We start from the raw sequence: 13,916 nt of genomic DNA, 5'->3' as shown, positions 1-13,916 counted from the left end.
CATCTTCCTCTTAGTTTGGAACAATACTTAGATTAAAAAGATAAATACCCAGCTGCTATGCTACCTTTGCAAAAAGAGCATTAAAGTACACCCATGTTCATAGCAGTATTCACAATAGCTAAAAAGTGGAAGCAACCCAACTTTCCATCAATGGATGAACGGATAAACAGAATGTGGTATATATATTCAATGGAAGATTATTCAACCTTAAAAAAAGAATGAAATTCTGCTAAAACATGGATGAACCTTGAAGACATTATGCTAAGTAAAATGAACCAGTCCCAAAGGATAAGTTTTGTAGGATTCCACTTATATGAGACACCTAGAGTAGTCAAACTCATAGAGATAAAAAGTATAATGGTAGTTGCCAGGGGCTGGGCTAAAGGAGTTAGTATCTCATGGGCATGGAGTTTCAGTTCTGCAATATAAAAAAGTTCTAGAGATGGATGGTGGTGACGGTTGTACAACAATGTGAACGTACCTAATGCCACTGAGCTATACCCTTAAAAATGGTTTAAGATGGTAAATTTTATGTTATATCTATCTTACCACAATAAAAAATAGCACTAAATACTCATTATTATAATAAGTAACATATGGACAACAGTTTATTCTCAGTGAAGGCTAAAATTATGAGATTGGGATTTAATTAGTACTATGTCTGAAAACCAATAAAAAACCAGAGTTATCTTCGAGTTAAGTAGTGCTATAAGTTTAGGTCATGATTAATCAAGCTTTATAGTACTCAGAACCATGAATTCTTTGATGTATTCACGAGTCCTTTAAAAAAGAAAGAGAGGGACTTCCCTGGTGGTGCAGTGGTTGGGAATCCGCCTGCCAATGCAGGGGACACAGGTTCTATCCCTAGTCCAGGAAGATCCCACGTGTCGCAGAGCAACTAAGCCCGTGCACCACAACTACTGAGCCTGCACTCTGGGGCCTGCGAACCACAACTACTGAAGCCCATGCGCCTAGAGCCCATGCTCCACAAGAGAAGCCACCACAGTGAGAAGCCTGCGCACCAAAACGAAGAGTAGCTCCCGCTCGCTGCAACTAGAGAAAGCCCGTGCACAGCAACGAAGACCCAACAAAGACCCAATGCAGCCAAAAATAAATAAATAAATAAATATTTTTTTTTAAAAATAGAAAGAAAGAGAGAAAGAGAGGGAGAAAGAAAGGAGAAAGGAAAGAAAGTTAATTTAGTCCACTAACATTAAAGATCCCATATTATTTCCCAAACAGGATCTTTTTCTAGGTCAAGTTCCTCAAGGTGAATAAAATATCAACAGCTGATAATTCAGCTTACTCAGCCAGCAAATTAGTCACCTTGTAAAAGTGAACAATAATTTGAAACAAGTCTTTCTTCAATGCATAAATCAGCTATGGCTCTTTCTTCAATGACATCATAGTCAAAGATAGGTGGGGCGTGGGAGACTCCCTTTATATAACTCATATTCCATCTGGGGAAATGCATCATTCTCAGTGTGGACAAAATAATTCTGAGTTGCCCATTCAGTAACCTGCTTTTCTAATTCTCCAGAAAATTAATAGTAATTTTCAAACAAAACCTACTACTCAGAAATATAAATGAACCTCCCTTTACCTATGTCACATTCCTAAAAAGCTATAACTTACTGTCAAATTCACTAGGATCCATTTTTAAAAGGAAGATAGTAAATTATTTGTAAGATTCACATTTTAATTAAATTGCAAATTTTGCATGCTACATATGGTTCTATTTTCAACTAAATTGTGTCATGTGCCTAATATTTTTACATGTCTATGCATGCTGATATTCATAACTCATATTTCATGTATGAAGCACTTGTTTTCCCAACTGGAATGTTGTATTCTTACTTGCAGAATAGGGAATAAGACGTATAGTTCTTTACTACACTTACAAGTTGCTTGGGACCCACTGACCCAAGGAAAAAGAAAATTAGGTGACGCCACAGAGGTAAAAAACCAATTGGTAGTTTGCTTTCTAGTAAGAGATATATAAAATATCCTAATCACCTACTTTTATGTTTTTACCAGTGAACACGAGAATCTATTCAATAAACAAAAGATAAAATATAACCGAGTTCTAATACAGCTAAAGAAAAAACTGAGGAATGAAGGAAGATCCAAGACACGATGCCTGATGGGGTAATACCAAAATAATTGAAATAATCTTATGTGGCCCAAAACATAAAATGTGTATTTTCAAGAAACCAATCAACTTCAGAGGGTTAGAAAGCAGGTATTTAAAAACTTATAAGGCAAAACCAGAATAGCCAGACCAATCTTGAAAAAGAAGAACAAAGTAGAAAGACTACACTCACCAATTTCAAACTTACTACAAAGCTACAGTAATCAAGACAGTGTGATACTAACCTAAGGACAGACGTATAAATCATTGGAATAGACTTGAGAATCCAGAAGTATGCTGTCACATTTATGGTCAACTAATTTTCAACAAGGGTGCCAAGACAATCCAATGGGGAAAGTATAGTCATTTCAACAAATGGTGATGGGACAACTGGGTATTCACATGCAAAAAGACAAAATTGGACCTCTACCTCACACCACATTCAAAAATTAACTCCAAACAGATCAAAGTCCTAAATAAATATAAGAGCTAAAACTATAAAACTCTTAGAAGAAAACATAGGCATTAAATCCACATGACCTTGGGTTAGGCAATGGTTTCTTAGATATCAAATCAAAAGCACAAGCAACAAAAGAAAAAAAGATAAATTGGACCACATCAAAATGAAAAACTTTTGTGCTTCAAAGGACTCCACTGAAAGAATGAAAAGGAAACCCACAAATTCAAGACAGTATCTGCAAATCATGTATCTGTTAAGGGACTGGTACTCAGAATATACAAAGAACTCTTAGAACTCAATAATAAAAAGACAACTCAATTTTAAAAATAAGAATAGGGTTTGAATAGGGATCTCCGAAAAGATATACAAATGGCTTAATTACATGAAAAGATGCTTAATTAACATCACTAGACATTGGGGACAAGCAAATCAAAAATCGTAATGAGATACCACTTCACACCCACTAGGATGGCAGTAATCTGGAAACATCATACATTGCTGGTGGAAATGTAAAATGGTGCAATAACTTTGGAAAACAATTTAGCGGTTTCTCAAAAGTTAGAGTTACTATATGACCCAGCGATTCCACTTCCATGTATACACATACTCAAGAGAAATGAAAATATACAATAACATATATAAATGTTCATTATTCATTAATAGCTAAAAAATGGAAACAAGCCAAATGCCCATCAACTGATGAACGGGCATCAAAATGCAGCATATCCATATCACAGAATATTATTCAGCTTTAAAAAGGAATGAAGTATTGATTCATGCTACAACATGGATAAATCCTGAACACACTATGCCAAGGGAAAGCAGACACAAAAGTCCATATACTGTATGATCCCACTTATAGTAAATGTCCAGAAAAGGCAAATCCACAGAGACAAGAAGTAGATTAGTGGCTGCCAGGGGCTGTGGGGAAAGGGGAGGGTGTGCGTGTGGATGGAGAGCAACTGCTAACGAGAGAGTCTCTCTTTGGGATGATGAAAATGTTCTGGAGTCGGACAGCGCTGATGATTGCACAGCTCTGCAAACACACTAAAAGCCGCTGAATTATACACTTGTGATACATGAACTACATCTCAAAAACAGCTGAGAAGGAATGGTCCCACTGCCCTCAATGGATATAAATTATGGTTCAAGTCCTTCAACCACACTTCTAGACACTCACTACTTTGAAGATCCCAGCCAACCCAATTCTTCTTACTCTCAATTAATAACCTCACATTCTACCTCATCTAGAAAATTAAGCACTCCAGGGCTTTCCCATTATATAATTATCCTCTTTCCCCTATACTTCAAAAATTTCCGTCTCTAGGGACTTCCCTGGTGGCACAGTGTTTAAGAATCCGCCTGCCAATGCAGGGGACACGGGTTCGATCCCTGGTCCGGGAAGATCCTACATGCAGTGGAGCAACTAAGCCCGTGCGCCACAGCTACTGAGCCTGCGCTCTAGAGCCCGCGAGCCACAACTACTGAAGCCCACGCGCCTAGAGCCCATGCTCCACAACAAGAGAAGCCACCGCAATGAGAAGCCTGTGCACCGCAACGAAGAGTAACCCCCACTCCCGCAACTAGAGAAAGCCCACGTGCAGCAACAAAGACCCAGTGCAGCCAAAAATAAATTAATTAATTAATTTTAAAAAAACTTCCCTCTCTATTGGCTATTTCTATTTTTTTACAGGCTCCGGACACGCAGGCTCAGCGCCCATGGCTCACGGGCCCAGCCGCTCCACGGCATGTGGGATCTTCCCGGACCAGGGCACGAACCCATGTACCCTGCATCCGCAAGCGGACTCTCAACCACTGCACCACCAGGGAAGCCCAGCTTTTTTGTTTTAATTGAAGTATAGTTAATTTACAATGCTGTGTTAGTTTCAGGTGTACAGCACAGGGATTCAGCTATATATATACACACACACATATATATTCTTTTTCAGATTCTTTTCCCTTATAGGTTATTACAAAATATTGAGTATCGTTCCCTGTGCTATACAGTAGGTCCTTGTTAGTTATCCATTTTATTTATAGTAGTGTGTGTATGTTAATCCCAAACTCCTAATTTAGCCCTCCCCCTTCCCCTTTGGTAACCATATGCTTGTTTTCTATGTCTGTGGGTTTATTTCTGTTTTGTAAATAAGTTCATTTGCATCTTTTTTTTTAGATTCCGCGTATAAGCAATATCATACGATAGTTGTCTTTCCCTGTTTGGCTTACTTCACTTAGTATGATAATCTCTAGGTCCATCCATGTTGTTGCAAGTGGCATTATTTCATTCCTTTTATGACTGAATAATATTTCTATATGGAGCTTCTTAGAAGAATGCTCACGTATACACACTGCTTCCATATGGAAACACCCACTGATTTCTCAGCCCACTACCAACATGCCAACACCAATTCATTCATTCAGTCAAAATTATTCTTCTGCCATTTTTTGCCCTGGGCCCCCACATTACTTTCACCTGCTTTTCCTTATGCCTCTCTTCTTGGCCTCTGTGACCTCGTCCTTCACGCATGCCTTAATTTGGTGCCCTATCTTCTAAATATAGTAACAACTCCCAAATCTACACGTTTCTCTAGTCCCTTAGTTTCAGACTCCTGTACAACAGCTTTCTGCATCCATCCGCTTGGCTGCACTTCAGAACCTAAAACTCAACCAGTCTGCTGCATTTCTTCCAGGCACGTACTACATCTTAGTTGTAGGTGCAGTGCATGGCACGTGATAAGCACTGACTAAATATTGTTGAATGTCCAAGAATGGAGCTCATAATTTCCCACACCTCCACCCTAAAACCTGCTTCTCCCACGTTTCTGATCTCAGTTAATGACACCAGCACTCATTCACTCAGTTATCTAAACCAGAAGCTTTGCAGTCTTCCTATATTTCCCAAATCTCAGTTGCTTTCATACCACCTTGACAAGTTCTTGCCGGGTGTGTCTAGACTGCAAGGCCAGAAATGCTCTTTACCCCACCCACCTCTCAGGAATGTGTTTGCAGCCAGCAACCCTCAGGACAAAGAGCAGGCTTGCTTACCACGTAAAAGCAATCGAGTCCCCCAGCTCAGTGCTCCTCAGATGCAACCCAACCCACTGCCTGCACAGCATCCATCTGGACCCCTCCATGTCACCCCTGTGGGATTTGCAGGCAAAGGGAACCGCTCCTGCCACCTGCTGCACCGTAAATCCTCTGACCCAAAAGTCCTGTGTCTTCCTCCAGCATTCATGAAACAGAAACAAGCTAATGTATTAGCTTGTGAGCAAGATAGAGACACAGCTTAATTTACCTTCCTAAAGCATCACTTTAACAGTGCCACTGCTCTATTCAAAAACCTATACATTTGCGACAACACGGATGGACCTTGAGGGTATTGTGCTAGGCGAAGTACATCAGACAAACACCACCGTATGATTTCACTTATATGTGGAATATAAAAAAAAAAAAAGAACAAAACAAAACTTACAGACACAGAGGACAGACTGGTAGTTACAGAGCGGAGGGGGTTAGGGGTGGCAAATGGGTGAAGGGGGTTAACTGTTTGGTAACTGGACTTATTGTTATCGTGGTGATCACTTTTTAGAGTTACCTTGTACACCTGAAACTAATATACTGTTACATACCAATTTTACCTTAAAAAAAAAAAACCTATAGTGACTGCACTCCTCCAACCCTGCCCGAGACTCTTCTGAACCTGCCTGTACCTCACCCCTCTTCATACCCCTCTGCTCCCCACAAACCTCACAACTTCAGTGAGGCCACCTTCCACCACTCTTCTCATGCCCCACTCCCTATATTCTTCCAGCTTTTCCAAGAAAGAACAGAATTTCAGGGCTGGGGCTCTGGAGCTGAACTGCCCAGGTTCCAATCCCCAGTTTCTCCACTTGATAGTTATGTGATTTGGGGCAAGTGGCTAAGCTTGTTCAAGTTCCCATTTTCTCATCTGTAAAATGAGTTATAAATTCTTCCTAGCATTTTTGTGAGGATTAACCTAAAATAATCTAGTTCAGTGCTTGGGACCATGTCGATGCACAGCAACCTCTCTTTAACTGTTAATTATACAGATACTGTCTCCTTCCTGCTGTCTGAATTTTTACAGCTAACTTCCTCACTGTTCTTGCTTAATTCCTACATCCATGTTTTGCTAAGTCCAACAACTCATCTTGTGCACCCCACCTGCCATGCCTTCCTGTCAATTGCCTTCAACCCATGCCTCATCATTCTCAAGCCCCACCCCCATTTAATTCATAAGGCACTGCCATCGTTGCTTTGTGTACTATACTCATAACTGATTCACCTGTGTATCTTACTACCAACAAGACAGTGAGCTCTTGTGGTCAAAGATCATGACTTATGCTTCTCATATATCCTGCACATCTTTGAAAATTACGCAAGCTCAGGAATGCAACGCCCCTCTAAAGATCATCATGTCTGATACAGTAGTAAAACCACAGGTTTTAATGGCAAAATAGGTGAAATTCGGGTTCCAAAATACTGGTTTTGTAATTCTGGGAAAGTTACTTAACCTCTCTGAGATTCTGTTAAAAAGAAATTGTATAACTACCTTTCAAAGTTTTGTTTGAAGAATAATGTATAAAAAGGAATGAACTGTGTAGCTCACAAACAGAAAGCTCTCAAAAAGTAGCTATTATTTTTTTCCTCAATCAACACATGTTAAATTGAATAGGCGAATTCATTACTACCAGCTTTTAAAGATACCTACAGCTTCTGAGAGCTAAAGCCCAGGACCAATTAAGTCATGGATTTCGTGTCCCATACAGCAGTTAGTTTCACACACTTCCCTAATGACTACACTGCTTCTCTCAGCCAAGCTTTTTTAAGAATATGCTTTGTTGAACACAAGGGGAAGCTGATCAGCAAGCATAGAGATCAATAACGAACCCATTTCCCTCACTAAACAGCTCAATCCATCTGCTTAACCAATATTTTTGCCAGTGGTTTCTTCCATCTTCAGAACTTAAGAAATGGAAAAGTTGACGTTCATCATTGTTTTATGGGGGCGTGGGGGGTTAAAGTAATGCCAATTCAAACAAGTTCTGATTTGATTTGATAAACTTGTACTTTCTTCTCCAAAAGCCTCTGGCCCTATATGTATAAATCCCATTTTTCAGTTGACAGCGGAAACAAAAGAATGTTGTGATAGATGTGTGTCTCATCCTCCATGAGCATCTCAAGTAGATGCTAATAAAACAAGCATCTTCTGTTTCAGAAAATATGTCAGAAATTTCCATCCACAGTCATCCCTAATTCCAACACCAGTTATCTGAGAAGGCTTAAGAACCACCAGTGGGCTCAGGGTCAAAGACTCCTTCCTGTTTCAAACAGATTCTCCCACCCAACCCTGCACCTTGATTCCCAAGGATCACCTGTTTTCCTCACTGATGGGCCAGGGTCTTCCAAGTTTCCTCCTACTTCCTCAGTTTCAGCTGTCTTTTGATTCACGATTGCTCACTTGGTTTTGACTGGTCTCCTTAATCTTCCTATTCACATGGCTTCACTTCCACCACACACTTGTAAATGTTTTCTAGCTATACCCTGAATCAGTTACCTACCCAGGCTTTCAATCTTGCCCTGAGATCTGGCAATCTTTCTCCGTCATGCTTATGTCCAAGACCCACACGAAGTTCTCAAAAGCTAAACAGAGCACATAGACCAGCCACCCTGAAGCCAGATTTCTGGGCCCCCTGCAACTCCGCCTGACCTTCCTAATCTCAGCCTTCTCCAGTAAACCTCACGGAGCACTCCTCCCTGTGTTAGCACACGCTAATCTCATCTCTGTGCCTAAACTTGCCTGGCTCATTCCTGTCCCCATGCCTTTGCTCTCAGGCCATACTTCCTCCTCAGAGAACCAACTCCCCACCCCTCCCACCAGGCACCATAAGCTTCCTCCCTCCACAGAGAAAGAAGCCTCCCCTAATCACCAGGTTTCCAGGGATCCTTCACTCTAAATTCCTACATCTCCCTATCACTCACCTGGTACTTTTAATAACTAGCAATCTGCTGAAGGTGTTTACCTTTTAATCTTATCTTTTCATGTGACGGTCATTTCCTTATGAGCATAAACCATAAAATGCACTTTTAAAAACTGAATACTATAATACTAGACAACACTAAGAGAAAGTTTTTAGGAAATAAAATTCCCCCAACAAGATCAGTCTCATTTTTTCATGTTTCTTTCTAGTCCTTGCCCATTCCTGTTTACATTTTTAACATAGTAATAATCATAATAGTAGATTCAACCATATAGTTACACATACTGTTTTACATTCTGCTTTTTCTAACATAAAAAAGTCTTCCTCGTTAAATGGTTTTGATTTTCATTTTTAACGTCTATATCTTATCCACTGAGAAACTAGACTGTGATTCACTTAAGCACTGACTTCTTTTCCTAGTTAGACATTACATTATTCTTTGTGTCTTTCACTGTGTTGATCCTTCTCCGTGATTTTCACTGCATCAAGTACTGAAAAATTCAAAGCAAACCGTTGAGAAATACCTGTTAAAATAAATTTATTGTCCATGCTTCCTAACACCTGAAATAACCCATTTCACTGTTTTTTCTCTCTAGCTAAATTTCTAATGTAATTTCCGGTTTCATCACCTTAGGCTAGGTAGACAGCAAAGATATTTCCCAAACACTTTTTATATAGATTTATTTATTTTGATAGTTAATCTCATACATATTTAAACACTGGAAGCCCCTTGAGGGAAGGCAATAAGATCCCATACTAAGATAAGGTAGACACCTGGCAGGCGTTCAATAAATATTAAATATTTTTTAAGCCATCTAAAGTTATAAAACATCGAAGTCCTGAACAGGAGAGTGTCGCTGATCTAACTAGTGCCATCAATTATGCTTGTAAAACTTTCGGCTCACTTAATAATTTCACTGGTTAATAATGTATGAATGGGTGTTCCTTACAGTTTACAGAACACAAAGAGGTTACCTGGTGAGCTGTACAGGTCTGAGAGATGACAAACAGAACTGCAAATAGAACTCCCAGATCTCATGACAAAACAAGCTTAACCTCTTTTACTTTAGCTGTTTAAGTTCATACTTCAAATGAAGAAAAGCAAAAACAAAAGTTGTAGTATTAAAACTACGTAAAATTACATATGTATGTAAGTACGAACTGGAATGAAAATAAGAAAATGAGTGTGAATTGTTAAGGTGAAAGAATGTCAGAGACACTTTCCTTTTTATTTTTTGTCTTCTTAGTATAATGTTAAAATGTATAACAAGAAAAACATTCCCGACAAAAGCATATTCATTAGTCATTACAATTCTTGCTATTATTGAAGTAGGGCCTAATGCTGAATGTTCAAATAACTAAGTTTCCCAAGCCCACATGTAATTTAGCAAAAAAGACTGAAACACTCTTAATTCCATGATAAATGTTAAATAATAAACCAATTATCTACCTTAACACCTAAGCACAGTCAGATACTGAATCACATGAAGGACTTAATGGTACACTAGAAGCTTCTTGCAAATTTCAGATTTTCCTCGACAAGTAGCTAACGTGATTCCAACTATCAGTCTTTAGAGTAAAACTACACTATCCCAGGAACCCATTCTCATCTCATTCTCATTTGTGAAGAGTGATTTCTGAGGTTGCCTCCTGCACTAACCTGCTAAGGGAGAAACAATTATGACTGAAAGTTTACTATTCATCAGAATTGTATACTATTACTTAATCCATTAATTTTCCCGGAAGTAATAACTGGTCACAGTAATAATTTTTTTCAAAATTACCGGAAAGGGATATGACTTTGTTTTAGCCTTTTTAAGCAAACTCTACACAGCAGTATAAAAATCACTGGCTTTAGAATTCCACTCCATTGTATTCCACAAGAACCTCTAGATTTATGTAAATGACTACTTTATGACAAAATAGAAACAGAACCACTTTTAATTATCTGTAGTAATCACTAAAAAAAAAAGTCCATGTGCATTCAGGAAATGTGAGGCTAGGTAAGAGACAGCACTAAATGAATCAGAAGGCAGTATACCACGAACAACGCGCTTCTACTTATAGGGTAATGGATCTATGCATAAACCTTAATTTTAAAATGAGTTCAGCCAAAGGGACAACTAACATCTTTTCCAAAGCTAAAAGTATTATTCTAAGTACCCGTTGAACCTCTGATACTGACAACTATTACAATCTAATCAATGTCAATTTATAAGTAAAAAGGATAGTGCTTCCCCTGGAAAACTGAAACTCAAGGTCGGGGGAGGGGAAAGAGGAAAGAATTTTAATTATCCGAGATAGGTCTTTGGTGGTGGTGGGTTAGCTGCCTCTTTTTAGCACTGGCATTTCCCAAGTTTTTCGTGAATAGGAAATTTTTTTAATGTGCCGAAATCATCCTTTCAGAATCAAATCCCAGCTAAGTTGTGTTTTCTGCAGCTTGGTGTTTTGTTTTGTTTTTTTTTAATCACTGTGATGGTAATAAACTTGAAGTGAATTGAAATAAAGCTGCCTGAACACTCGAGGACTAGAAGCTTTTGGAAACTGTCAGAGTTCATCTAAGTTCTTTCATTTTGTCAGAGCATGGAATTAATGAGGCAAAAGTTGAAGACCCAAAACGTGAACTCGTTGAAAACTTAAAGTAATTAAGTTCTTAGGGAAAATTCTTGTGTCATCTTGACAGCCTTAAGCCAAGCAGGGACAGGAGGAATCACCAACTCCAAAAAAAAAAAAAAAAAAACTTCCAAGAGGACAAACCTAGAAAGCATGTTATCCTGTTTGTTGAACTGTGTACCTCAATATATACCAAAGACAGCAAAGACAACTAGAAAGCAACTCCATTTCTATACAGACTTAAACAACACAACTACAGGGTTTCCCTGGTGCCGCAGTGGTTAAGAATCCGCCTGCCAATGCAGGGGACACGGGTTCGAACCCTGGTCCAGGAAGATCCCACATGCTGCGGAACAACCAAGCCCGTGCGCCACAACTACTGAGCCTGCGCTCTAGAGCCCTTGAGCCACAACTATGGAAGCCCACGTGCCTAGAGCCTGTGCTCCACAACAAGAGAAGCCACCGCAATGAGAAGCCCGCGCAAGGCAACGAAGAGTAGCCCCTGCTCGCCGCAACTCAAGAAAGCCCGCTCGCGGCAACGAAGACCCAACACAGCCAAAAATAAATATAATAAAATAAATAAATAAACAACAACTACAAACAAAGAAGTTGCAAAAATGACTGAGAAAATGATTCTGGTACTTACACGAATGATTCGCATTAGTTAAGAGCCTTCTCAGCTGAAAAGTCATTTCCTGGGACTATAATGATCCCACTAGTATCTCCTGATATATATAGGAGGTGCTTCCAATATATCTCACTTAAAGTAACTTGCCCTGTCACGCTGCTAGTTAAGCATTAAAGCCAAGGCCCGGCCCACCTCCTCTGACTTGAGTCAGGTTTTCTCCATTACATTTGACTGTCTAAAGAGGATTTAAAATATACTGTTTATCTGCTTTCTCTACCCTCCCTGCAGAATTGAGAGAATGTCTGAAAGATACAATTTCACAAGAATCTTGGCACCTAATCTATTTATTGTTGAGAGATGACGAACATGACTTCAAGCAAAAAAAAAACTTTCTTAACAGTCAAGAAAAAGCGGGGGGTCGGGGGAGGGCAACTCCTCTACCCAAGTTCAATCAAAGGATTTACAAGTCTTCATGACAATCCAGGTTAAAGGAATATAAAGTGAAAAGCCAAGAGGAAGGACTTTTGCACTAGACTGCTTTCTCAGAAGTAACCCCAACTCCCTGCCCTTCTTCCTGCCACGGGCCACAGGAGTGCGGGGTCGGGGCGCCTGGGCCACCGACGTGGGGCCTGGGGGTCCCCGGCTGTCCCGGGCCAGGCCGGAGGGTGAGGACCCCAGGGCGGGGGCCGCGCTGACAGCTGGCGGGCCGAGAGCGGGGGCGCGGCGAGGCGCGGGACCAGGGGCCGGGTAGGGAAGGAGGAAGCGAGACAGGGGCGCGGGCGCCCTCCTAGAAGGGCAGGGAGACAGGAGGGCAAAAGGGCGGCGGGGCGGGCGCGCCGGCGGAAGGGGCAGCGGGCCGGGACATGGGGCCCGCGGCGCCCCGGGACGCGGTGCGGGCCAGGGGAGGGGCGTCCCGAGCAGGCGGGGCGGGCACGGGCGACGAGGTTTCGGGGTGCGCGGGCCGCCCCCCCACCCCGCCCAGACACGAACTCCAGGTGCGGGACCGGCCGGACCCCACACGGCGGCCGCGGCCAAGGGAAGGGCGCGCCAGGCACCTGCCGCCTCCGCCGCGGCGGCCCCAGGCGCGCTCGGCTCTCACCTCTTCGGTTCATGGGCCGGATCCGGACGGCCACTTTCACTTTGGAGTCCCCCATCCTGCCGCCGCCGAGGTTCTCGCTCGGCTTCCGTCTGCCGCGGCCACCGGGCAACTCTTCGGGGCTGACCGGGCGGGAGGGGGCTACGGGCGAGAGGGGCGGGGCCGGGGCGGGGCCTGCGGAGGGGCGGGGCCGACTCGGGGCTCCCGGCGGCGCCCCCGCTGCATGACGGGACTTGTAGTCCCTGTAGGTGGTCGCGGGCAGAGCTGCATAGGTCCGGTGCGCTTCCCTCTCTGGAGCTTGTAAATACCCCTCTGTTTCTACACAATTCTTACTTACCCTTTCAGTTAGTACTGAGACGTAAGCTGTCGATGAGCTGATATCTCACCTGAAAACAAACAGTTGAATAGATGGCACTGGAGACCTTGCGACCTCTCTCAGACTCATTTCCTGCCAATCTTAGTGTTTTATCCCTGGCTCAAATTATTTCCTCTGCCTGGATTGCCCTCCCGGCCGTGTTTGCTGAAATCAGCCTTCAAGACAAGTCAAAAGTCACTTCTGGAGATCTTCATAAATCCACAGGTTACCCTATACCAACCCACCCCCTGCCCCCCTTCCAGTCAAGACCTTGGGCTCTGGCATCAATCTGGGTTCAAACGCGCCCTTAGCACTTTCCAACTGTGTGACCAAGGCAAGTGGTTTGACCACTGTATGCTTGTCTTTTCATATGTAAATGAAATACCTACTTTATGGGATCGTTGTGAGGTTTAGTGAGTTAATGTAGGTAAACCTCTTAAAACTCCCAGGCACATAAGTGCGCGATAAAAGTCATTATTCTTGCTCTGTTATAGCATTTATGCTGCAACTATTTATGTCTCTCCTATTTTGTATTTTTAAAACCATATCTTACATGTGTAGCCTAGCCTGTAGTAGAGACCCAGTAAACATTTATTGCATGAATGAATCAATGACTCAGTGAAGCCACACTAAA

General features: G+C 41.8%; 1 protein-coding gene across 14 annotated transcripts in view; it reads right to left on the bottom strand.

Annotated features, from left to right (window-relative positions):
* Positions 1-13,085, bottom strand: part of KIF13B (kinesin family member 13B) — a 230,857-nt gene extending 217,772 nt beyond the window's left edge. For 11 of the 14 annotated variants that reach the window (XR_016393487.1, XR_016393488.1, XR_016393486.1 and 8 more), the window contains exon 1: positions 12,931-13,067. Coding sequence is in view for 4 of the 14 variants with exons in the window: in XM_089912749.1 (XP_089768875.1) it covers positions 12,931-12,985 (55 nt within the window). In the remaining 10 variants the exon portion in view is untranslated. Of the gene's footprint in view, positions 1-11,849; positions 12,909-12,930 lie in introns of those variants that run through there. The other 3 variants (XR_016393491.1, XM_022594943.2, XR_016393490.1) reach the window with 2 other exon arrangements.
* Between the last annotated feature and the right edge of the window lie 831 nt (positions 13,086-13,916).

The sequence above is a fragment of the Delphinapterus leucas genome, chromosome 6, assembly GCF_059928025.1.
Source record: "Delphinapterus leucas isolate spDelLeu-1000000601 "Yukka" chromosome 6, BTC_Dleu_Yukka2, whole genome shotgun sequence".
Classification (NCBI taxonomy): domain Eukaryota; kingdom Metazoa; phylum Chordata; class Mammalia; order Artiodactyla; family Monodontidae; genus Delphinapterus; species Delphinapterus leucas.
Note: the sequence above shows the minus strand (reverse complement) of the source record. Positions and strands in the feature narration are given on the sequence as shown.